Genomic DNA, 27763 nt, shown 5'->3' on the forward strand with positions numbered 1-27763 from the left:
AAGATTATAGTGAATTGTATGATTCTCAAGGAAAAAATCGAGATCGAAAGATCTTAAATAGTTTTGACTTTAGTAAAAACAGTAATAATTATTGTTAATTTCGCTGATGATTTTACAGCTTAGTATCGGTTTAATTTTTATGATTAATGTGCAAATCAAGAGCAAACTGAATGTGGTTATGTAATTATACCAATATATTGGTGTATTTAATCACTTTATAAAAATTTGATATTTAGGTATATAATTTTATAGCCTAATAAATTCATTTTTTTAATATTAACAAGAATGGTCTTTTTTTAGCAATTTCATATTGTAATATTTAAATAACGATTTAAACATTATATGGGTGGTGTATAGTAAACATTAAAAATTAAATATAAGTAGGTATACGAGAGTGAAATCCAAATTTTCTGTGCCTCAAGGCGTTGAAATTTTATAATATTATTATGTATAGATACAGTACTACATGTCGAGTGCTAAATGGGTACCTATTTTTTTTAAATACTTTTTAAAAAAAACTAGGTAAGTATAATGATTTAATCAATTTTTATAATGGTATGTAACCAGTATACATATATTTAGCTTTTGTTCCAAAAATTTTTAATTTTTATTATTTATACAGAAAACTTGCAATCATATATTATTAAAAAATGCGAACAAGTAGGTGCTATATTTAAACACATTAATATATAGTAAACAAGATAATTTATTCAAAATAGAATTATTACAGAATTAATACATAATACATATACCATTAATTCTAGAATAGCATATTCAAAGCAATTTCATTTGCTTCTTGTCCTTCTGGCTTTGACAGTTGATTTACTCGTTTTCTTGATTTACATATTTTAGTTTTAAAAAGTCTTCTTTGTTGAAGCCTACTCACTTCACTATTTAGATTCAAACTTCTTTCAATGTTAAACAAGTCCTTTTTCGTTAAAAGGTGGCTTCTTTCTAAAGTCCCACTGACTGACTCTCTAACATGATCCAAAATATTTTCAAATGGCACTTTTGATGCAATCAAAACCCCTAGTGCCTGTTTTTCTTCTTCACTTAAATTGAGGTGTTCTAAATCATTGCTGTGTCCTACATGAGTGCTGACATACTGAACTTCTACTTTATCATAAGTCTTAACTATCATAGTTGCGGGACAGTACCTACTAATTTTTTTTGACCCTTGGGTCTTTAAATTTCTTTTATTGTTTCCTTTACCTTTGTAAAAGCCTGAGCGGTGACAAGCATAGGTGGTGACCTTTGTACCATCTGTAGTTTGGTAATTCCCATGATTATTTACAAATAATTCATTTGTTTTACTTTCTTCTTTTTTTTTCCAAGTATCAAATTCTTCATTATGATTAAAATAAAGCACTTCTATTTTTATGGTTATGTCGTGTCTTATTTTATAGTGCTCATACAAAGTTAATTTGGTAGTATATTTAATGTCAGTACCTTCATCTTTACATAAGAAGCACTTTAAAAGACTACTGTTATCTAGATTGTTATCTTTATTATGTAATTTCTTATGATAATTAAAATGCCGTAAATGTGAAAAATGTTTATCACCTTTATCACAAGTATATAAAAAAGAAATAAAAATCTAAACTTAATATCAGTATACAAAGTCTTTGGTTTAGTAAGTTCATTAATTTGATCTAAAAATTGAAAAAAAATAGGTGTATGAAATAAAGAATAATAATATTAATATATTTATTTACCTGGATGAAATTGCCTGACATGTTGCATTAGATTGGAGTATTTTACGAAAGTTTTATTACACCTGTTACATACTGCAGAACATTTATAGGCTTTCAGAGGAGCCAGGTCTCCTAATTTATCTACGATAAGACAAAAATAGATTTAATACCGAGACTTCCTTTAAAGAAAATAACATTTTTTCTCACCTGGATGAAATTTTTTTACATTTGCTCGTAAATTATACTTTTCACCAAATTTTTTATTGCAAATATTGCACGTTGTATTATTATTGTCTATTTTCACCATTAATTTAAATCAGTAATAATAAATATATTACTGAATTAATAATTTTTATATAGGAAGAAACAGAACCAAAATTTATAACTCTCAAAGGCAAAAGCATAAAACAGTTAAAACACAAACAAAAATATAGTTCTAACCTTAATGTATGGAAAACGGAATGAACAATGAACGACAGAAGAGAAGAGAGGAACACGAATGTCATGCGCGCAATGACCCAGCCAAAGTGGAACGGTGTCGCTAGCCGCCAGTCAAAAAATATATTTTTATAACCCTAAAAAATCCTTTCTTGCATATATATTTTTTTTTAACCTATATTTTTAAACCCTTAAGCCTCAGACACACAATTAACAAGTATGGCTTTTTCCATTTGTAATAGTGGTTGAAGGGGTTTAGTGTGCTTTAACATCCCCCTTCGCTAAATACCTGCAACCCCAAAAGAACCTTAAATCTATTAAAAAATACATTAGACAAACCCTTAGTTAAAATATCTGCTTGTTGATCTTCGCTGCTAACGTAAATTACAGATATTATACCCTTATTATAATAGTCACACACAAACTTAAACTTAAGATCAATATGTTTGACTCTCTTGTTATTTGAAGGATTTTTAACAAGGGCTATACAACCTTGATTATTTTCAAAAAATGTTACATTACTAAAATTAAAACCTAAATATAAAAATAGTTTCTTTAACCAAAGTCCATCACATACAGCAGAGCAAAGTGCTACTAACTCAGCTTCTGTAATTGACAAAGTAACACAGTTTTGTTTTCTAGTAACCTACATCAATGTATTACCGAACACTTTAAAAGTATATCCCATCACTGATTTCCTATCACTTTTATCGCTTCCCCAATCCGAATCCACAAAACAACATAAAGTTTTATCACTTTCATTTCTTTTATATTCTAACCCTACATTTGCGGTACCTTTTAAGTATCTTAACACTCTCTTTAAATTAATCCATACCTGCTCAGATGCTTTGTCTTGAAAACGACTAAAATAATTAACACAAAAGGAAATGTCAGGTCTACTACCCAGCATCAAGTACATAAGACATCCTACTAACTCTCGGATAGGCTTCTTAGTATTATCAGCTTTAGTATTATTGTTACAAATACTAATGTTTAACTTAGGATCGATTGGCAAATTTGAAACTGTGCAATAATGCATATTAAATTTTCTCAAAATTTTATCAATGTACTTTGACTGATGAATAAGTAAATTCCCTTTGTCACGATCATACAAAATTTCCAATGATAAAAAATCCTTTAAAAATCCCTTATCTTTTATAACAAATTTATTCATTAGTTGATCTTTAATTTTATTTAATAATATCAAATCATTTCCTGTTAAAATCATATCATCAACGTATATTAGTAAATATATAGTTTTAGACTTATCATTAAAAATGTAAAGACAGTAATCGCTTTCTGATCTGTAAAATCCAATAGTCAATAGGAAATTGTTAATTTCATCGTTCCAACATCTGGATGATTGACGTAACCCGTATAGCGATTTATTTAATTTTAAAACTTTAGAGTTTACTGCTTTAGTCCCTTCAGGAAAATAAATATACAGGGTGTTTCACTTTTTTGTAGCAGGACTTTTACAGTATTTAGAAAAATTAATTTTAAGGTAGGTTTCTCATATAAATATTGATCGTCAAACTTTTTGTTTCTGAGATACAGGGCGTCAAAGTTTCCCAAAAAAAAAAGTTTTTATTTTTAAATTTCCGAACTATCAAAGATATTGAGTTCAAAATTGGTATAAACAATCCTAGGATAAAGGGTCATAATCGTAAATAATGTCATGTTTCTACATTGGACAGTGGCGGAGATATGACTAATTAATGATGTTAATGTGACTAAAAAAGTAGCACGCCACTGGATTAACTCGATTAAACGATCATTTCTAAATAGTGCATTTAATTGTAAACAAAAATGCCCTCTTGATATTTTTTCGTATCTGACCCCGTTTTCTCCTCAAATTGGGTTGTAAAAATCACTTAAGATTTGAAGATATATTTATTTCAACCGTCTAATAAATCGCAACATAGAACAATACCACAAATACTTATAACTTATTTATAACAAACAACAGATTACAAGAACACAACAAACAATTAACAAATTTAAAGAAGGTGTTCGAAATGTGAACCATTTTCTGCAATACATAATTTACATCGACGAATAACCGAACGTGAAATGTTATTTAAAAATGGTACTATTTCATTACAAGCAATCCTAATTCTATTTATAAGGTCATCCCTTGTTGGAACAGGTGTCGCATACACTCTTTCTTTTAAAAATCCCCATACTGAAAAGTCTAAGGGGTTTAAGTCTGGGGATCGTGGAGGCCACGCTACTGGCCCTCCACGACCCATCCATCTTTCTGGATAATGGGTATCCAACCAGTTTCGCACAATTCTCCCATAATGCGCAGGACAACCGTCAAGCTGGAACCAACTCCGTCTCCTTAAATTTAAAGGAATATCTTCCCACATATTCGCATGCTCCCGTTCTAAAAATTCCAAGAAGGCTGCAGCATTTACTCGTGGTGGCAAAAAATATGGTCCAAAAAGTCGATTGTCATAAATACCAATCCAGACATTAACACTAAATTCATGCTGGAAGTTTCTTGGTCGAATTCCATGTGGATTTTCATGCGCCCAAATGTGCTGATTATGGAAATTGACCACTCCACGCCGAGTGAAGCACGACTCATCGCTCCACAACACGTTATTTAAAAAACCTGGAGTATTATTAGCTGCATTAAGAATCCAACGACAAAATGCAGTTCTTTGTTCTTCATCTCCTGGTTGTAATCCCTGAACAGGCTGCAAATGATATGGACGTCTATGATCCCGTCTTAACACTCGGTAAACATGGGACGCTGAAATTCCTAAACCAGCGGAAACTCTTCTAATACTTGTTGTAGGATCTCTGTTGAACTCACGCAAAATTTGTTGCCTATTTCTCTCTATTCGAAAATTTACATTATTTTTATTTCCTCGTACATTGCCTAGACCATTCTCAATAATTCGTCGATGGACTCTTACAAATACAGAAGGATGTGGATGCCTTCTAATCGGATATCTGCGCATATATTCTCGGGCTGCTTCTGCGGAGTTTCCATTTGCAACCCCATAAATAAAGTGGATATCCGCTAACTCTTGATTTGAAAACATAAATGGCATTTTGGCACAAAAACGATAAGAAGAAATAAACAAATAACACTTTTTGAAAACGCAATTGCAATTTGACACGATAATACTAATATGACATTTACATTTTATGACACTGTTTTTATTTCATGGCACACTATTCAAATTATTAAAATAAATTAATATAAATAACATTTCACGTTCGGTTATTCGTCGATGTGAATTATGTATTGCAGAAAATGGTTCACATTTCGAACACCTTCTTTAAATTTGTTAATTGTTTGTTGTGTTCTTGTAATCTGTTGTTTGTTATAAATAAGTTATAAGTATTTGTTGCGATTTATTAAACGGTTGAAATAAATTTATTTTCAAATCTTAAGTGATTTTTACAACCCAATTTGAGGAGAAGACGGAGTCAGATACGAAAAAATATCAAGAGGGCATTTTTGTTTACAATTAAATGCACTATTTAAAAATGATCATTTAATCGACTTAATCCAGTGGCGTGCTACTTTTTTAGTCACATTAACATTATTAATTAGTCATATCTCCGCCACTGGCCAACGTAGAAACATGACATTATTTACGATTATGACCCTTCATCCTAGAATTGTTTATACCAATTTTGATTTCAATATCTTTGATAGTTCGGATATTAAAAAATAAAAACTTTTTTTTTTGGGAAACTTTGACGTCCTGTATCTCAGAAACAAAAAGTTTGACGATCAATATTTATATGAGAAACCTACCTTAAAATTAATTTTTCTAAATACTGTTAAAGTCCTGCTACAAAAAAGTGAAACACCCTGTATACATCATCAGTTAAATATGCATTTAAAAACGCTGACTTCACATCTAGCTGTAAAAAATAAAATTGGTTTTGATTGCCTGTTAACAAAAGCGCTCTTATTGTAACCAATTTTGCAACTGGTGAGTATAAATCAATATAATTTTCATCTATTTCTTGAGCAAACCCTCTGACAACTAATCTTGCCTTGTACTTGTCTTCTTCTTTATCTTCCAGAATTTTATGTGTAAATACCCACTTTGTGTCGAGAATATTAATGTCTTTTGGTTCTTCCACCTCTTTCCATGTGTTATTATCTTCTATTGACTTAAGCTCTCTCGCTACTGCATTAAACCACTTATCTTTGTCCTTCCTGTTTTCTATATCTGTATATGAATTTGGTGTATTTTCTATGAAAGCATTGGCATCAAAAGCCATATACAACTCATATTCTTCATATTTCTTTGGTATTCTTACAGATCTTTTATGTTGTCTATTATCCTCTGTGTTGTCATAATTTTGATTTGCCTCATTTTTTTCTTGATAATTATACTCATATTCGTCTGAATCATAGTATTTTGTTATCTCTGTCATTTTGTCTGTTCTATTTTCTCTTTTGTTTTCTTGTTTTTCATTGCTTTGTAATTCATCTTGAATTCCTTCATTACCATTTACATCTAATATTGGTTGTTCCTTTTTAAAATAAAAACTATTTTCATCAAATTCTACATCCCTACTAATAACTAATTTTTGTCTATCTAAGCTCTAAATCCTATAACCTATAGGTGCATAACCTAACATAACACATTTTTCTGTCTTGAAATCAAACTTAGTCCTTAACTCCTTCGGAATATGCCTATATGCTGTACAACCAAATGTTTTAAAGTTACTTATATTTGGTTTTACACCATTCCACATTTCGCATGGAGTGACATTACCTAAACCTGTTGATAAACCTCTATTCATTACATAATTGCAATAAAATGTTACTTTACCCCAAAATTCCTTAGATAACCCTGAATCTGCTAAATAGCCCTAGCTCTCTCTACAAGACTTCTATTTTTCCTTTCAGCTTTTCCATTCTATTGTGGGGTATAAGGACAAGTATGATCTAAAATTACCCCTTGTTCTTTACAATATTCCACAATTTCCCTTGAACTATACTCCCCACCATTATCACATCTTAACTTTGCTACTTTATTATTTAAAAACTTACTCTCAACCCACCTTTTGTATTCTTTAAACTTCTGAAAAACCTCATCTTTACACTTTATTCCACATTTGCTGCCTCGTTTGATTGATGGTCACCTCTTGAAGTATCCTTATCCGCATAACTGCCATGAAACTGCCCTCTGGGTTGGTTGTAGTGCCCATATTGGCCTCTATAGCCTCGATTACTCCATACTGGTCTTGATCTGCCTCTATGTGTACCTCTGCCTCTTTGAAACCCCATTCTTTGTTTTTGATTGCCCCCATCATATGTGTTGCCTTTTGTACATTGCCTCTTGAAATGCCCTGGTTGCCCACATTTAAAACAATTGCCATGAGCAACAAATGCTGTTGAACCACTCGCCACAGATCTTGCAGCATTACTTAATGACCCAGTTAACTCTCGTTTCTCATATTCAGCTAGTAATTTAGACTTTACCAACTCGAAACTTAAATCTGGAATATTTTCTAGCATTGTAACAACTGTCTCAAAAGATGAAGGTAAACTTAAAAATAAACTGCAACTCACATTCTCCTGGCTCATTTCAGTTCTTGCGTCCTTTAGCTGCCTAATTATACCTTCAAATTCTTCTATAAATTTGCCTAAACTATCAGTTTCCTTCATTTTCATTGACAATAACTTTTTCTTAAGAAATATTTGTCTATATATATTTTTATAACCCAAAAAATCCTTTCTTGCATATATATATATTTTTTTAACCTATATTTTTAAACCCTTAAGCCTCAGACACACAATTAACAAGTATGGCTTTTTCCATTTGTAATAGTGGTTGAAGGTGTTTAGTGTGCTTTAACAATTTTAAGCCACAATGATAACATTCATAATAATTTACAGAAGAACTTGTTTCAGTCTGATTTGACGATCTTATTCTGGTTCTGGGGCATTCTACTTCAGATGTACTTGCCTGATATGCCTATATAGGGATCCTTTTAAAGAGTAAACTTTGTGGCAGACATCACAGACGAACTTTGAAATACTGACTTTTTCAATATTCCTATATTACCTACAGTGTTGTAACAACATCCGTTTTGATGTAAAAGATTCTTTACATTTATCATATTTAGAGCTATAGGAAACCGTAACATAAAGAAAATGAATGTCCTTATTATAGCCATATTTTAGCGAGTAAGCGTCTTACTAGGTTGCCTTACAATGTCTTAAGCGTTACGTCATCATATGGTTGCGCTCGAATGACGTCATGTCTAATAGCTGTCAGAGTCTAAACATTTGCTAGATTGATATGAGTATTAAATTCATTTTCAAAACAAATTTTATCTATGAGAAAAAAATTAATATGAACTGAGAGGAGACTGATACAAAACATGTGCGACCACCATCGGGAAATCGTCGTGTTCATTTTGCTGCGTTTAGAAGAACAACTTATCGAAAGCATTGTTTTAGCGTTTTTTTTCTTTACTAGGAAGAGGACGTCTTCATCTACAATACCTATTTCTGGAATCAGCCCTAATATCCAGAGCAAATCATTCCAGATCCATATATAGGGTGCCTCCGATTAAGTCGGCACTATTGGTATCTTTGTTAATATTTAAGATACAGGGTCGGTTAAATTAGCAAACTAGTAGGATTTTTTCTGTTGATTAAAATGGTGAAAACAGAAAAAAAATTAAACATCGCGTTTTCGAGAAAATGTGAAAAATGTACTTTGGAATCCCCTGTATATTTTTACATAAATCAAAAGATAATAATGTTCTTAATAAAAAAGTTTATTTAGACTAATAGCCTAAACCTAAAAATAACAAAGTTATAGCGATATTAATAATTTTGTCAAATTTAGGCTTGGCTTCAAAATTAAGTTGGCTTTGAAATAAATATAAATAACATCAAGAAAAACTACTAAGGTACAATAAATGAGCAAAAACATCGCCATTTTGCTCAATACATTTCTGAGCACACTTAAGCACACGTCTTGTAGCTTTTAAGATTGATCTTCTATCTATTGATCCAATTATTTGCCTAATATGTGTTTGAAGTTCATCAACAGTTCTGTATTTTTTTTTATACGCTTCATTTTTTATGTAACCCCAAAAATAAAAATCTAGAGGGGTTAGGTCTGGTGACCAAGGTGGCCAACGAATCGGGCCACGTGTCGCAATTCATTTATCGTCAAACAGTCTATTAAGTAATATTCTTTCATCATTTAGTTGATGGGGAGGTGCTCCATCCTGTTGAAAATAGATTTGTTGCCGTCTCTCCAAGTTAACATTATCCAAATAATCTTCCAGCGCTCCAGATAATATGTGATCAACATATCTCCTTCCAGTCAAAGTGCCATCATAAAACACAGGTCCTATTACTTGGCTCCCATTAAGCCGCACCAAACGGTTATACTAAATTGATTTTGAGGATTTCTGGGATCAGTAAGGAAAATATTTTCTTGGGACCAATAGTGTAAATTTTTACGGTTAAACATACCTTTTTTTTTTAATTAGCTTCGTCGCTCCAAATTATACGGTTTAAAATATTATCATTAGCTTCATATACATTACGTAACCAGTTGCAAAAAGCAAATCTTCTTTGGTTATCGCCAGGCAACAATGTTTGTACTGGTTGATACTTATATGGCACAAATTTGTGTTTCTTTAAGACCCGCCAAATTGTTACTAAGCTCACACCGTAAGCTCTTGCTAAATTTTCCATATGAGCTTCAAAATATGCCAAAATAGAAATTTCAACATCCTCGCTTACTATAAATTGGTTCCTTCTTCTAGTTCTTTTAAACACGTTTTCGTTACTTCTAAATTTTCTGTAGATAATTAAAAACTATCTACGGTTTGGCAAGTTACGAGTCTGGAATCTCTGGCGGTACTCTTCTAGCGCTCTGTCACTATTTTTTCGACATACAAGGTAACATTCTAACATATCACATTTTTCAATATGCATAAAAGGCATTTTACTAATTTAGATTTTACAAAAATCACAAACTTTGCTAACATGTAACTGTCAGTATTTCTTTATTTAATAAAATCTCTACGGCTACTGTCATTTTATTATTCAAACAATGATTTATTTGTTTTGCTCTCAAAAAGTTCAGGGCCAACTTGCCTAAATTTGACAAAATTATTAATATCGCCATAACTTTGTTATTTTTAGGTTTAGGCTATTAGTGTAAATAAACTTTTTTATTAAGAAAATTATTATCTTTTGATTTATGTAAAAATATATAGGGGATCCCATTTAACAAAAGTACATTTTTCACATTTTCCCGAAAACGCGATGTTCAAATTTTTTTTCTGTTTTCACCATTTTAATCAACAGAAAAAAGCCTACTAGTTTGCTAATTTAACCGACCCTGTATCTTAAATATTAACAAAGATACCAATAGTGCCGACTTAATCGGAGGCACCCTGTATAGGGAAGACTGGATACATTTATATCTAGATATAGACTTTTACATGTTATTTCGAATGGAAAAACGATCATTCTATAAACTATTAGAAATTGTATCATTGTATCAGAAATTATGACATAGCAAAAGTGTATAAGTGTGCCTGTGGGACCTGAAAAGAGTCTTCTAATCACCCTGTGGTGGCTTGGAAAGGGCGATACATTAACTTCAATTTCTGATCGGTTTGATGTAGCTTGTTCCACAGCTCATCACTATGCTAATATATTATTAGAAAGGCTTGTGGGTTTATTACCAAAAATTTATTTCATGGCCGAATGAAGAAGAGTGGTTGACCATTGAACAACAATTTAGGGAAATTTGTGGTTATCCAGGTATTAATATATGGTTTTAAATAACTGATTTTGCATTGGGTTTTTTGACATTATTTTATCACCTTTTTTATTATATTTTTTAAAGGGGTGATTGGAGCTATTGATGGCTGCAATATAAATTTCAAGGCTCCCCTGAAACAGCAAGATAGCTATATTGATAAAAATTCAAACCATAGCATAAAGATGCAACCTGTTGTTACTGCTAAAAGGATATTTACAAATATAAATGTTGGATTTCCGGGTTCAGTTCCTGACTCTAGGGTACATTGCCAGCTGTAATATTTACAAAAAAAAAATGATGTATTTTAGTTGTGTAATATTTCATTTAAATTTTGTGTTACTTAATTCTTTTAGATTTTTAATAATAGTAAGTTGTTCTTACAAACACAAGAAAATATCCAAAAATATTATCCTTTAGAAGACTACCATATTTTAGGTGACAAGGCTTATCCACTTTTAGGTTGGTTGTTGACGCCTTTTAAGTAAGTATAAAATAATTTTAATTTCATTTTTGTGAACATATATTTTTTTAAATAAACTGTAATGCCATGATTTAACTCGAAAAACTCATCCATTATCCCAAAGATGCTGGTCATACACTTTTATAAAAGGTAAAAAACACGATGCTGTAGATTTCGTGTTTTTTACCTTTTATAAAAGTGTAATGCCATGGCATAGCAGCTTCTATTTTATGTTATTTCTTTCTTAGAGACTATGGAAATTTGAATCAAAGGAAAACTATGCACAACTTAAAACACAGTAAAACTAGAATTCCAGTTGAACACACATTCGGTATATTAAAAGGACGGTGGAGAATATTAAAATATATAAATGTAAATTGTCCTAAAAAGGCAACAAAAATCATTGTTGCATGCTGTGTCTTGCACAATTACTGTTATGAAAACCTGGATGAATGGACTGGTGAAATAGATGAAAATGATAATGACAATGAAGTTGGTATATTAATCCAAATTCAAAATGAGAATCTTGGATTTTATAAGAGAGAGCAAATTTGTGACCTTTTTGTCTAAAGAAGAAATGTTAGAAGTGTACAAAAGTGTAATTAGCAACATGTTAAAAATCAATGTAGATAAGTAGAATAAGATAGAACGGTTAATGTAAATTATGTTAAATTTTAAACAGTTAAGATATAAATGTTGATATTAATGTTTGAAAAAAATATAGGACAAATTAAGAAAATAAATATAAATAGAATTTACAAAATCTTTTATTTATATCTTAGGATAAATAAGTTTGCATTAAATATGGGTTAATGGATAATAAATAATATTTCTATATCTTCTTAAATAAAAAATTAGTGATGAATTATTCATAGCATATAATATGTACATATTAAATAAGGATATATAGTAGATTAAATATAGGAACAAATGAAAAATAAACTCACAACCATTGAAAAAACAAACATTTTAGGTAAATCTTACTCAAAAGCTATAAAATATGTGTGTGATACAAAGGAAACATATTTTATATGAAAAGACTGAAAATCTAAACTTTTATCTAATAAACACATTTTTTATAGAACCTAATAAATTCAAACTAAATTACTTTTATCTAACATATTGTTTAACACATTGTTTATAGAACCCAATAAATAGAATAATAAGGCACATATAGGACTAATCACTATCAGAAGTTGAGTCATGTGCCTTCCTTTTTTTATTTTCTTTTTTCTTTAAAAGGGCCATAATTATATCATAGCGTTGAGCTGCAGTAGTCTCCAAATAGGAAAACATACGTGCTATCTCACCTTTTCGTTCTTCACTGTCTGTTTTTTTTTTAACTAAATAAGCTCTTTTAGTAATTTATTCTTTTCAACATTTTGATCTGGTTTGCTAGTTGTCTTAACTGACTCATATTTATTGGGCCTTTTATTCTCTTGCTCAGTGGATGGTCCGGCTACTGGTTCAAATACAGTTGGATTTATATTATTTACTGAGACTCTGTCTATTAATATTGAAGGGGTAACTTTATCTTTGGATCCCAAGATTTGATCAAGCTCATCATAAAAAGGGGGTTTCTGCACTTTTCCTTGACCAGTCTTTCTTCTCTCATCTTGATATTTCATATAAGCACTTTGCAGATTTGCAATTTTTTTTCTGCACCTCTCGGTTGCCTCTGACCCGAGGCCAACAAAAAAGTTGTTATTGTTCATTTCTATAACTATTTTCTGCCATATTGTATTTTTTGTGTTTTTTTTATCATCAAATTCACTGGCATATTTTGCTCTTAATTCTAAAAAGGTATAGGTAGCTTGAATATCTCTTGGAGAAGGTTTCTTAGAGCACCAAACCAATTGTGTATCCTCAGGTACTAATTCAGTCTTATTTTCCTAAAAATTATATTACAAAATTACATTACTAATATATGTTATTAAAAAACAACCTTTTCCAAGAGAGCATGGCTTTAACAGTACCCAATGAAATAAATAAAAATAAATAGTACTTACTTTATAAGCATTGTTCTGAGAGTTGTTTATTGCATTGCCCTCATCGTCTCTCAAAATTTCAGATAAATTAAGCTGTTTCCTTACTGCTTTCTCATAATTTTCTCTAAATACTAAGTCCCCTGTAATAAAAATCAAACCTTAAGCACCTTATAGTGGATTTTTACATAAACATAAACTATTGTGAAATTATTTTATCATTCCTTTTCAACCACTTACGTTCTACACAATACTTACTTTCTAGCATGGACGCTGTGTCCTCATCAACTTCAATCATTATACCATTTAAATTAATTTGCTTCATTCCGAACATTTTTCAAACATAAACAAATTGCAAAAAATGCCTACTTATCACTGACCCTTCTGACATCCGACATATCAGGTTTATTAGCGGTCTCGGGAGACCGCCATTCTCCATTTCCCCTTTGGAAACCGGACACAACGACATGGCGGCGAAACGTGAGTTCTATGGAACCACTTTACGCCGCCTATGTGGTGGTATTGAACCGGGCGATGGAAGTGGACAACATCTACCACCAAAGAGGTGGCTCTTTTAGTTGCCTTTTACGACAGGCAGAGCGTACCGGAGGGCTATTCTACCCCGGCCCTCCCCGGGGATATACAGGGTGTCTCACGACGAATAGACGCGATCGATATCTCAGAAACTCATTTTTCAAAAATTCTGAAAATTTGGCAACATGGCACAGTCGATGGGGGCCACACAACTAAAATATTTTGACAGTTGTGACGTTTCCGGTTATACCGGAATTAGGTGTCAACTTCGTTATTTTAAATAGAACACCCTGTATATTTTTACATTTTTGGCTTCCACGCGAAATTCTAGGTATATTTTGTGTATAATTTCCTATACCTAAGTGTAATCGTTTTTGAGATATTTTTAATTTCATGTGAAAAACTATGTTTATAAGCCCTAACATAATTACCGATTGCTCCCTTTTAGTAGCCTTTATTTATTGGTTAGTTTTGATTTATTTGAGAGGAAGGACCACTTTAAAAGATTATTTTAATGTTTAACTAAAAAAACGTTACAGGGGGGTCAAAAACAAGCATTAAAAATTAAAATGAAAAAATCATTAAAAGTCAATTTTTTTAAATAGTACCCCCCTATTTTTATAATTTTTCCATAAAGATAATTAAAAATAAGGTTAACTTTATATAAGGTTATCTAGTCCAAAAATTGATAGTTTTTGAAGTATTGGCAACTAAATTTGGCCTAATGTTAAAAGCCGTATAGTTGTACACAGGTCAAGGATTGTTGATTAGTTGATCATGACGGTTGTCATAGTAACCGCTGAAAGCGGCAGTAAGATAATGGATTATATGCATCAAATTTATAAGTGACTTGCTATTTAAGTTTTCTTCGTAAAAGTGTTATTTAATGTATAATTTAATTAAAAAGTGTACATTTCTATTATAATCCATTATCTTACTGTTGCTTGCAGCGGTTACTATGACAATCATCATGGTCAACTAATCAACAATCCTTGACACGTGTACCGTGCAAATATACGGCTTTTAACATTAGGCCAAATTTAAACTGTCAATATTTCGGAAACTATCAATTTTTGGACTAGATAACCTTATATAAAGTTAACCTTATTTTTAATTATCTTTATGAAAAAATTATAAAAATAGGGGGTTTCCATTTAAAAAAATTGACTTTTAATGATTTTTTCATTTCAATTTTTAATGCTAGTTTTTGACCCCCCTATATCTTGTTTTAAGCCAAATATTAAAATAGTCTTTTAAAGTGGTCCTTCCTTTAAAATAAAACCGAAACTAACCAATAAATAAAGGCTACTAAAAGGGAGTGATCGGTAATTATGTTAGGGCTTATAAACATAGTTTTTCACATGAAATTAAAAATATCTCAAAAACGGTTACACTTAGGTATAGGATATTATACACAAAATATACCTGGAATTTCACGTAGAAGCCAAAAATGTAAAAATATACAGGGTGTTCTATTTAAAATAACGAAGTTGACACCTATTTCCGGTATAACCGGAAACGTCACAACTGTCAAAATATTTTAGTTGTGTGGCCCCCATCGACTGTACCATGTTGCCAAATTTTCAAAATTTTTGAAAAATTAGTTTCTGAGATATCAATCGCGTCTATTCGTCGTGAGACACCCTGTATATATAATATATAAAAATGTATTAACAATAATTAAATATATTATTATTATTAAATCTGTATAAACAATTATGTAATTGTGAAGAAATAAGGTCATAATTATCAAAAAAAAAAAAAAAAAATTAACTAAAAACGATATTTTTCAGTAATATGCAATATCGTATTGGAAAATCTCTCTGGAGCTGTATTGCCAAAATTCCCCTTCCACATATATACTGGTCCAGGTATTCAGCAACGAAGGGAGATTGAATAACTCCCAATCGTCGCATATACTGCTTTACACAGGACCAGTACCCCTCAATGTGGTTGGTGCAAACTCCTGTCTCCGGATTAACGAAGTTTTGAGAATGGTTCGCTGTCTTGTGTATATAGGGAGAAACTCCATCCAAATATGACAGGTCTTTATACCCCCTCCAGCAGTCTGTCCATATCTCACCTCCTGGTAAAACATGCTTCTTTATGAGTTCATTTAGTGTTTCGGCTGAGCGATTTGGTACGAATACACAAAATCCTTTTTTTAAGTAACATACATAGTAAAGTATATCAAGTATATCAAGTAACATCATACATTCCTAACACCCATTTCTGTGGCACTACTCGACCAACATTAAATTTTCTTTTGGTCATAACTGACTCGTCGATTTGAAGAACATGACCTGGACCACCTAAAATAAAAATATTCCAATTTTAATTATCTACTGTTAAAATGAACCAACAAATAAAATGTAAACAGTCTTTTTTACTTACCAAGAAGAAATAGTTCATCATGCTGAAGTATCTTCCATGAACATATATCCCGGAAAAAGCGGTACTGCTGGATAACTGTCTGTTTGGAGCATCCACCTGATATGGCTGCGTATCCTGAGCGAACCCCACAGGCCCACTCCCACAGTAAAAATAAGGTTAATTTTATATTAATTTTTGTATTTTCAAAAAATGTGTTTTTTAAAATACTATGGGTGGTGCGGCATCTTTTGCAGAAAAATATATATCCCAAGGCCACAGAATTTCTCCTCTGCAAGACGCAATATCGACGGCATTTTACAACGGGACACCTCAAATTTTGCCGTACTAAACCGGCATTTTGTAAGGTTGTCAGGAATTGTTCTTCATCCAATTCTAGGATTCGCGTTAAATCAAAAATGTTGTTAACTTATTAACCATTATAAATGAAAACAAAAAATATAATGCATACAGGACAAAACTAAAATTTGATAATTCGTTCAAAAAGAGCGATAGCAAACTAAAATAAAAACCACAAAACCAAGACATAACATCAATTCGTAAAAGACTGGAAATAAAACGAAAAATTCACGCCGAAAACCCGGCAACGTCGCATTTGCTGCAGTTTAAAAGCCTGTAAAGGATGGTTAATGGCCTCTCAAACAAACAAACAGCTTTGTTCCACTTTTATAAAATGTAATGCATTTATTTGGTTACAGAAAGTTGAAGTGGGAAAATTTGAAGTGTTTTTTTACATTTTTAGTAGTATAAGGCCTCAAAATTACATACATTTGAATGTAGGGATCAAAAACATGTTCTTTTTAAATAAAAACGTGTATTTAGTTTGTTTTTATGCAGGGAACGCTGCGTTCCAATTTTTGTTTATTCAATTGTCAATAAAAAAGAAACTACTTGACCATCCATAAATTTTATTATCTTAAAGTTGCTTTATAGATAAAAACCTTTCCATTTTCATATAGAAAATATTTAGATTCGCACATGCTTCTTCTCACCCTTAACCACGAACTTATAAATATACCTGGACTGCCAATTCAATGAAAAGTAAATGACCACTACTAGAACGAGAGGCTAAATCCCAAGTTGATTCCATGTTTTGATTGGTTCTTTCTATTCGTCATTCATTGGCCTCATTCATTCATTTTCAGGTTAGGCATCCGCAGTATTTTTAAAATGGGCAAATGGGTAATCCAGCGTAGTATTTTAGCTAATGAAGTGCAATGTGTATAAATTAATAGACGAGAAAATAATTTTCAGAGAAGTAGTCTATAGACTCAAAGTGACTTAATGTGTTAGAAAATTTGTAAAAAGTTTGTAAACTTTGACTTTGTGTCCTTTTTACACATTTTCCAAAATAATATTTAATTTGTTTTTTTTTTATTAGCTCCGCTTTATATTAACATATGTTGACCATCTTTGATCCTTTTATTATACAGGGTATCCCAGAAACAGACCGACCAACTTTATTGGGCGATTCTTATATAAAAAAAGAGCCCATGAATATTTATAAGCTCAATAATAATAATTATGAAAATATAGACGTCCTTTCCTTTTTAGTTTATCATTATTCAAATGTATCTAGTATAAATTTACGAGAATAAATTTTTGACACTGATGATGATTAAAATATAATTATTACTATACAACCCGCCTTTGTCTAAGCCAACCCATCCTGACAAAAGTATTAACACCCCTTTGGTATCTGCTATGTTTATCTGGCATTAGATATTCTAAGACCAAAAGTACAATTTTCATACAATTTCTAAGTTCAAAACAGGATATTTCCAAAATTTTTGGCATTCCAATACCTAATAAATTTCTTATCATTTTTATATCATAATTTGTTACACAATTTATTTGCTATTCTACCTACTATACTGTACGTACTACTGTAATAATGTGATATATTTAACATAAGCCAAACTGAAACATGATCGTATATTATTAGGTATAGATACTTATTAAAAGGCTATTATTAAATGACAAAGTCAAAAACAAATAAAAAGAACACCATTATTTTAAATACCTATTTATTTCTTTCTTTCACACAGTAAATAAATTAATTATTTCATATGATGACGACATAAACGAAAGCAAATACCTATAATAACTTATATGTATAATGTTTATAACTAATAATTATGATCTATTGAAGAAGTACTTGGAACAAATAACTGTTTAAAATTACTTTTTAAATCCGCATTAATATCTACTGTTTCAGAAGCGGTTGGCTTCTTGCACATGCTTTTATTAATTTTTCTTTTTTTCTGAGTTGAAAAGAATCTGTTTTGTTTTTTAATTTTTTTAGTGGTTGGCTTGTTATTACAATTGACTGGAACAAATGGTTCAAATGAAGTAGTAGGCAAATCAAGTAATTTATCGACTGTATCCAAATGACTTTGAATTTGCAGTATTACTTCATCATCTAAAGTATTTGTATCAGTATTTTGCAACTTGGTAAACGTGCTTAATACTCGCGTAGCAAATTGATCTCTTAATGCATCGAATTTATTATTAAGATTTTTTCTGGACGAGCTGCTGCAGGAGGTACTTCCATCGAATCTATTTTCTGATTGTGGCATATTTTTACTTTTCTTATATGACAATGCTACAAAATGAATGTGTTTGCAAATGGAATTCCTAATGCAAAAATCATTACATGTGCAGGAATAAGTATGGTAGCAAATTTGACAGTTATTGCAAATTAAATCACAACAGCTTTCAGTCTGAAGTTTTTGTACACAATATATTGCTCCTGTGCCTTAATTGGTAGATGCATCCCCAATTAAACATATCGATTCATTATCCTTATCAAAATCAATATTAAAGTTGCTCGAAAGAGCAGCTCTATGTCTTAGCAAAATATTTTTAGTATGAATAGTGTGCTTTCCTTTAATATTTTTTATAACCCTATCCACAGACTTATCTCTAACATATTTTAATAGCACATGCAGGCTTTTATCTAACCTTTTTACCTTTTTTCCATCTAGGTAAAAATACTTGATGATTTTATGCATGGACTCCAATCGCATATTTGTATTTATTCCACAATGTGCCCTAAAAGAATATGCCCACTTTTCATAATTGTTCAAATAATTATTCTGAAAATAAATCCCAAATTGATGAGTCTCAACATCTAGAAGCAATTATGATACTGAACTAGAAAGGCATTCAGGAAACATATCTGCACTAGTATTTTGCTGCAAACATTTTATAACTTTATACACTTCTGAACGTTTGTCTTTATTACTTATTTTTGATAAGTTATGTTGCCATGCACGGTCAATGTGCCACGAACAAAATAAATGTTGATTCGGAGGCTCCATTTTACTACACCACGCATTGTAAAAAGTTAAAACTATGTCAGTCATAAATACTTTTGCAGATACTAACCCTACATTTGATTTAACTACATCAAAAAAAAGTTCATAAATGAAAGTGTCCTTCCTATTACTAAACATAAAACATACTGGCACTCTTTCTCCAAATTCATCTACCACCATAATAGTTGTAAGCTCAAAATCATAATTGTTTAAGCCATGAGTACCATCTAGTGCTATTATATTATTACCAAATTTGTTTAACATGTTTTTTTGAAAATCTGTCATTACAATTAATCAAAAGTCTACACTACCCAACTTATACAAATCACTATCATCCAACACACCCTGTTGTTTATAGTACAAAATACAATTTTCTTCTTTTTTACATTGTTTTACCCATAAATCGACACTGCATCATTCTCGTGTTTAACACCTTCTGAGATATTTATATGATAAGCTTTTTTGACATTTTGAATATCCTTCCATTAAATCTTCATGACTTAGATTTTCCTCATCAATTTTATCTCTATATGAATCCAAAATACTAAAAAATAAAGATTTATAAAATTATATTACTTTTATTAAAATATGCCATATCCATGTACTTACCGTGATGGTGATACCCCCAATGTAAGTTTTGAGGCTACAACTGTTCTATCCAACTGTGGAAGTCTGATATGTTGTAGATCAAGTTCATGGCCATAATGAGTTTTAATCGAGTTTACTGATACATTTTCTTTTCCAGTAACTTTAATCATACTTATACAAGAACGGTTTAACTTGCATGACCCTTGGCTTTTTGGGAGTCTTTTATTCAAGCTTTTGGTTTGTACCTTTCCTGAGATCAAAAACAAATTTATTAATAAAAAATAAACATGTTTTTTTAATACAAGTTGCACCCCAGCAGGTAAAAGGGATATATCATTATTATGAATACAGAATACCTACACCCCCTCAAAAACAATACATATCACAGCCATTGTAGTTTTCAAAATTTCTTCAGATATTTAAAAAAAAACATGGTAATTCTTTTCTTACCAGATCTATTACATAAATAGTATTTAACTGGGTTGCCTTTAATCTTTGATGTGCTTGATAAAATATAATTTGCTTTGTTAATTTTTTCTATTGACATTTTCCAGCTCGCAAACTCTAAAAAAAAATGTTAAGTTGACTCACTGAAAAACTTTAAACTACTTAATTAAGTTTACATTCTTTGCTTGAAAACTCCAACTTCTCACTTTCAATCCTAATATTATGTTTATTAGTTAAATGGTTTTTTAATTCAATGTTATGTCGGAAACAACAACCACAATTTTTTTCCAAACATTTGTACATACAATTTGAAGATATCCTGGGTTTAAGATTATGAGCATTTTTAGTATGTTTATTTAAATTAGATTGGTTGGAGAATACTTTGTTGCACACCAAACACATTAATCCCATTGTAATATGCAATGCAATAATCCAAAACTTGAAAAAATAAATTATTAATATTGTGTAGTTAATGTTAATATCTCAACAGCAAAACATGAAGTGAACATCTCAACTCCACAAACCAACTACCGGACCGGATAAATACTAATAACACTATAACTATACACTATTTTACATATACATATACACTACTTTACTTTTACTATTATACTATTTACTACGGAAATTTTTCGATTAAATGTTAAACCTTTATCAGCTTTCAGCTTCTTTCATAATTCTCTATAACATAAATAAAACATAATATAACATAACCACAATTCCACATCAAAGGACGACGACGATCAAAAGACGAGGACGAATCAAAACACGGAATTAACTTGGGATTTAGCCTCTTGTCTACTAGGGGGCCGCCATGTGCGTGATTGTATCCTTCCGATGTTGGTCACTCTGACAAATTTTAATTGTGCCAGCTGTAGGGAAACAAAACAACTAAAGTTTTTGAGAGGTTATGTTTACAAAAATACAAAATAGAAAGTTACATATTGGTAAGAATTTAAGATAGTTGTGTTAGATCTGTGATTTTTCTGGTACTTCTTTAAGAATATTATTAAAATTTATGAAAGAAAGTAATCCTCACCTAAAATGAGACAAAGTTTCAATCAACTTGGAATAGATGCGTGCACTTTAAAATATTTGTTTTATCATTCTGATAATCCTGAATCTTATAAATCCTAATACCATGAAAATCATGATATTCATTTAAATTTTTGCTTGTATTTACTTAAAAATTCAGTTGAAAACACTTATTTTCTTTCTATTTTTACTATTACGAGTTTTACTTTCCTTCCATGTACAGTGTTTCCACATTAATAGGTACAACCATATATAAGAATCAAAATATAGATGATTTCATGAGGGTTTGTAATTATAAAGGGTTTATATAGAAAAAATATATTATTCTGTCAACAACTCTATATATTATTTTGTCATAAACAACACAACAATTCACAATAATTCGGTTTTGAGAAACTGAACCAAATACCTTTAAATAAAGATGGTGATACATTATTCACGTATTAAATAAGGAGAAAGATCCATCGCCTGTTCCAGACGATATACCCAAGCGTCGTTTACAAATCGTTAAAAACTAGGCAATCCGCTATACTCACATATCAAATGTCAACTTCATTACCGTTATTTAATATATTTTTTGTTGGCAACACTAAAAATTTTCAGAGTGACCAACATCAAAAGGACACAACCACTATAAAAATGGCGGCCACCATGCAGTGGTCATTTTTGGGTATCGTGGCGATATGCATTAGCAGTCCAGGTATATTTTTAAGTTCGTGCCCTTAACCGACTAAGACTAATAATTAAAAGTTGTTTAAATCGACCATTATAGTCGAGTTCTTTTATTCATCGATTACAAAATACGATTACATCGGAAAAACAATTCCTTATTTAAAATATACTGGTGACGTACGGAATTCATCGGTAAATTTTATCAATTTATTTTTATAATGTGGAATAAAAGCATTCGCCCTTTTATTATAAACAATAATCGTAAAAAATTACCGTTATCATTTTTCTTAACACTTAACACCTTACAAAGCTCTCCTGAACTTATGTCAATATTATAGTTTTCAAAAATAAAACTATCTGTTGCAAGTGGTTCCATATTTTCATCCATAATTATCATATCATTTATTATAGAGATATTATTATTCTCACAACAGTTACAACACATTGATATCTGATATCTGATCATATCTGATTATCATTTTTCAACCTTGAGTTATTGTTTAGCACCTCTAATACCATTCTTTTTCCTCTGGATCCCATTGTAATTATTATTTTATCAAAACTCTTTTTAAAAATCCCAACACAAACAAAATATTTTACATCCGATACGAAAATCGACGCGATCATCCTGTGATTAAATTATTACTAAAGACCAAATCCAAAACAAAATATTAACAAGGATCTACGGAACCTACTAAACTTTCGATGCAAAGGCTTCGGACTTGCGCGTGACAGGGATACAATAAGAAGTTATGCAACCTAAAAGACATAGCATAAATAAGTTATTAGCGATATTTTAACAACGTAGAATCGTTGTAGAATGTTTTTTTTTACTTTTAATAAATCTTGTAGGTATATATTATGGTCCAAATCCGAAATAATTTTATTATAAGCAGTGGCCGGCTAATACTATAGTAATTATTAACCAAACTTGCATTTTTCCAAAAGTAGAAAAAAATAGCAGAGTTACAGGGTGTTAAAAGTTAGTATGTTTTATTATTTCAATTAATAGGTAAAATTCGCATATCATATATAACTTTTATTAAAATCTGACAAGTCATTAAAAAGTTGTAGCAAAAAAGGGTACTTCGACGAGCACATTAAACACCCTGTATCTCTGCTATCTAGCATCTAGCAATTTTTAGACTAAAGCAAGTTATACCTGCCTTAAATTAATTTATTTTGTACTATATCAGATCAAGTGTAAACACCTGTATAGTATGTAGGTATAGTGAAACATTTTTGGTGCTGTAGGAGTTATAAATTAATATAATAAGGATGGATTTTCACAAACTCCTATTTTAAGAGGTTGGAAGTTGAAACAGCAAGAGAATGAAAGTAAATTATATTATAATATCTAAAGTACTCTATCTAATATCTCCCGTACACTGGCAACTACAATAAATTGTATCCTAAGTAGTAATGTTTTATTTATGCAATTAAAAAGTTGTTTGGAAATAGTTTGCTAGTGTACGGGAGGCTTTAACGTTAAATAACGTTTTTCCTTGTTCAACGTTTTGACCTTAACTTACTACATTATAATACGTAGATATATGTCTATTTTTAATCTACCTATTTAAAATTTATAATGATTCTTTCAAGATCTTTGATTGACACAAAGTAAAGAATTTCGAAGAATTTGAGCAAAAATACCTAAAATATAAATAGGCTTTAACGTAAAAAAAAACATAAACTTAAAAGCTTTAGGCAAAAATTGTGCTATTTATAATATGTTATCTAGTCAGATATTAGCTGAAATGATAATAATTAATGATTTAATATTGGCAGAAAATAAAAAACGAACTTTCTTAACTGATTTGCTGACTTTATTTTACAAACTAATCAACTCTGCTTAGTCACCAAGGTATTCTGCTCGCCATACATTGATACATTATAAGTCTTAAAAAAATGCCCTCTAACAAACAAAAATTACTGATTATTATTATTATTATATACCATTTGTAATGCTAAAGTATCTGACTCTTCAGACAATGGCTTTGTCAATTCATGCTCTTTCTTGGCAACTTTTTTTTTTTGTTGAGAACAGGCGTCTTTGTGCAACAATTTTTTTATTAGCAGGAACATTTTTTCTGCCGTGGGAACCACGAGGAGCCGGAGTAATTGTCTCAGAAAACTGCTTGCTTCTAGGGTAGGTATTATTGGATTAGTTAACTTCCTCGTTGCCTCTAGCTCCTCAAATGTGCAAATCTTTTCATTTAACTGGCTCAATAATTGTTCCAAATATTTCTTTTTTTCTTCTTCAAAGTTTTTTTGTTCTTGCCTTTGTGAAGTGATTGTACTTACAAGGACTGACGATTCGTTCTCGGTATCGATATACAGGTCTTCTACAAAATAATATATTTTTCGTTTTTCATACTTTCTTGAAAACTCTGTATATTTAATAATATATTGTGGAGAAACTATAAGTCAAACCCTACAAGTTTTACATTTACCATTTTCTTCTACAGGGTGGCCCAAAAAAGTTAAAGGGAGAGGAAAAATATAAATAAAATAATCACCTTTTATAAAACACCATTCACCAAGTTCATGTAAAAAACCAAACCCAAAAATATTGTGTAATTAGTATTACCTTCATTAAAACGCTATAATTTGACAGCATATTTTCTGTTATAAAATAAAAATGTTTATTTAAATATGTAGATATTTAAAAAAATGTTCTACCATACTAACCTACTGGTGGTGCTTCCATTCGTGTTGATATAGATTGTGGTTGTTTTTTCAAATATCTGCATACCAAGTGTATATGTTTACACATGTTCCATTTGATAGTTGAATCAAGGCAGGTGCAGGAATACTGATGCAAGCAGCTGGAACACTCACTGCATGTTAATTTGCATGAACAGTCCGATTTTAATTTCTCAATAAAATAGATTTCATTTGATGAAGACGATGGGACAATCCATCCTCCTTCACTTGATATCACATTATTTAGGTCTAGTGATTCACTATTTTTGTGTCTGTTTCTCAGATCATTTAATTTTGTAGAGACTTTACCTTTGTGAATGATAATTAAACGCTCAAAGATTTTACTCTTACAAATTTCATGACAGCTCCTATTGTTTTATCTAATCTTTTAACAAATTTTCCATTTAAATAAATATGTTTTATTGTACGGTGCATCCGCTCAATATGCATATTTGTGTTAAGTCCTAAATTAATTCTGTAACAATATGCCCACTGTTCCACTTTTGGGAGATAATGTAACTCAAAATATTTTGCAAATTCTAAAATATCTAGATCCTTTTTGCAATATGTCAGAAATTCATTTACTAATTTAGTAAATGCATTGACATCCTGTTCTTGAAGCAATACCCGTAGCATTTGATAAACTTGAACCTGAGAAATAAAATATTTGTATATTATTTTTTTCAAGATAAATTACACCTCTATCTACTTTTTTCTCTTTGCCATTTACTTTTTCTATGTTCTTCCTCCAGGCCCTGTCAACATGCCATGTGCAATATAATCTAAAACAAAATTATAATTATATATAACATTATAGGCTCTTCCTAAGGACTTACCTATATTGAGCTGGCAGCATTACTCGTACCCAAGCATTATAATAGCTTTCTGCCATATCGGACATGAATGTTTTTGGTTTCAGTTTTTTAAAAATCATCTCTTCTACACATGAAAAAAATACTTGCATAACCTCTGAATCACTGCGATTCGAAATTAAAAAAGCACATGTCGACTGATGAACTGTTCAGGTTAAAACATTGTTCTATGTTAAACAAGTCCTTTTTTGTTAGTAAATGAAGCCTTTCTAGATGAGAATCAGTGACTGAATCCCTTACATCATCCAAAATAGTTTAGAAAGGGATTTTTGCAGCAATCTTGGTGGCTATGTTTTGCCTTTGCCACTCGAACAAAAAAAGATGCCCTAAATCTTGACCATGCCCAAGGTGAGTTTTGCAGTATCGTACAACACATCCATTATTTTTTAAAACTGTGCTTATCAAAGCAGGACAGTAGCCTCCTATTTTATTGCTGCCTTGTATTTTTAACTTTCGACTCTTTGTTCCTCTTGACCTAAATTCTCCTGATCTATGGCACTTCTAAATTATTTTTGTTTTAGTCACTCCATATCTCTTGATAAAAGAAGAACATGTACTTTTTTCAATCTCATATTTCCATGACTGAAAATCAGCCATTGATTCAAAGTTCAAAATTTCACACTCAATATGTATAAAATGTTGGGTTCTATAGTGTCCAATAATATTTTGCCTTTATGGGCCTGTGTAATCACATAAAACACATTTCAATTTATTAGCAGTTTTGTGTTTTTTTTATGTGTGATAACATTTTTTAATGTTTCAAACTCCTCTGGGCAATATGGACATTTATATATTTTTTTTCTTAAAGGTGCTAATGTATTTAATATATCTGTAAAAAATATAGCACTTATTCAGAAGCTGAAATTATCTTTTGATATCATGAAAACTTACCAGGGTGTCTTGTTTTTATATGGCGTCTTAGGTTACCAAAGTTGGTAAAGTTTTTATTGCAGGCTGAGCATTGCACCACAGATTTATTCTGTTTTACTTTAGGAGCCAGTTCCTCTAGTTTATCTAAAATACGAGAACATCTGGTTATTATTTCTATCTTGATTATTACTTTGTTTCCAAAATTTTCAGAACATTTAAAAAAGTCATTACCTGGATGTTTCTTCTTTACATGCACGCGTAAGTTCGAAGTCTTCGAAAACTAAAGATTACAGTCTCCACAAAACACTACCATTTTAGCTAAAGTTAGCTAAATAATCTTCAAAGTATTTTTAGTCTTTTATAAGTATAAATAAGCAGAAAACAAAGGATGGATCAATATAAAACATAAAACATACCAAAACTTTTAGAGACAGGAGTCAGAAAAAAGAACAAACTACGAAGCACGATTGCAAAGCAAAATGCAATGTAATGTAATGTAGGCAACTTTATAAATACAAAAGTAATCTACGACGTACGTGCAGAAGTTCACACACAGCTTTTGCATCGAAAACTTGGTAGATTCCCTAGATCCTTGTAAAATATTACACCCCCACTTTAAACCCACAAACACACAAGTTGTTGTATTATTATTATTATTATTATAATAAGTGGGAGTAAATACACATACGTCTCCCCAAAATAATTATTAAAAAGATGAATACTTCCTAGGCAAAAACATCGTATGTACACACCACACATACGTTAGAAAATGTTGACATAAGCATTTAGGCAAAACGATAGAGAAATGAATATTAAATACATATAAATACTTTTATATATTACTCTATGGGCAAAACATTAGGCTTTTAGCAAAGTTTTGCTTTTACTAAGCATATAAACCGCATGTGCGGCATTACATTACACATACGTTTTTTATGCTTTGTATTTTTTGCATTTGCAAG

General features: G+C 30.8%; 2 protein-coding genes and 1 long non-coding RNA gene across 4 annotated transcripts; 1 reads left to right on the forward strand and 2 right to left on the reverse strand.

Annotated features, from left to right (window-relative positions):
* Nucleotides 1–1137: 1137 nt before the first annotated feature.
* LOC126744206 (uncharacterized) lies at nucleotides 1138–26503 on the reverse strand. The gene is made up of 5 exons (XM_050451563.1): nucleotides 26489–26503; nucleotides 26201–26432; nucleotides 6159–6337; nucleotides 1213–1291; nucleotides 1138–1157 (listed from the first exon to the last, which is right to left on the reverse strand). Exons 1-5 carry the CDS (start codon nucleotides 26501–26503, stop codon nucleotides 1138–1140), a joined length of 525 nt encoding a protein of 174 aa, XP_050307520.1.
* Nucleotides 10695–12144, forward strand: LOC126744121 (uncharacterized). Of its 2 annotated transcripts, XR_007663062.1 has the most exons (4): nucleotides 10695–10920; nucleotides 11006–11181; nucleotides 11275–11402; nucleotides 11630–12144. It is a non-coding gene; the product is annotated as an uncharacterized LOC126744121 (long non-coding RNA). The 2 variants fall into 2 exon arrangements; XR_007663061.1 differs by having other exon boundaries at nucleotides 10706–11181.
* LOC126744120 (uncharacterized) lies at nucleotides 12523–13815 on the reverse strand. Its single transcript, XM_050451469.1, has 3 exons — nucleotides 13625–13815; nucleotides 13391–13509; nucleotides 12523–13273 (listed from the first exon to the last, which is right to left on the reverse strand). The coding sequence occupies exons 1-3, from the start codon at nucleotides 13698–13700 to the stop codon at nucleotides 12725–12727; spliced, it is 744 nt and encodes a 247-aa protein (XP_050307426.1). The 5' UTR covers nucleotides 13701–13815; the 3' UTR covers nucleotides 12523–12724.
* Nucleotides 26504–27763: the final 1260 nt, after the last annotated feature.

The sequence above is a fragment of the Anthonomus grandis genome, chromosome 13 (genome assembly GCF_022605725.1).
Source record: "Anthonomus grandis grandis chromosome 13, icAntGran1.3, whole genome shotgun sequence".
NCBI classification, from domain to species: Eukaryota; Metazoa; Arthropoda; class Insecta; order Coleoptera; family Curculionidae; genus Anthonomus; species Anthonomus grandis.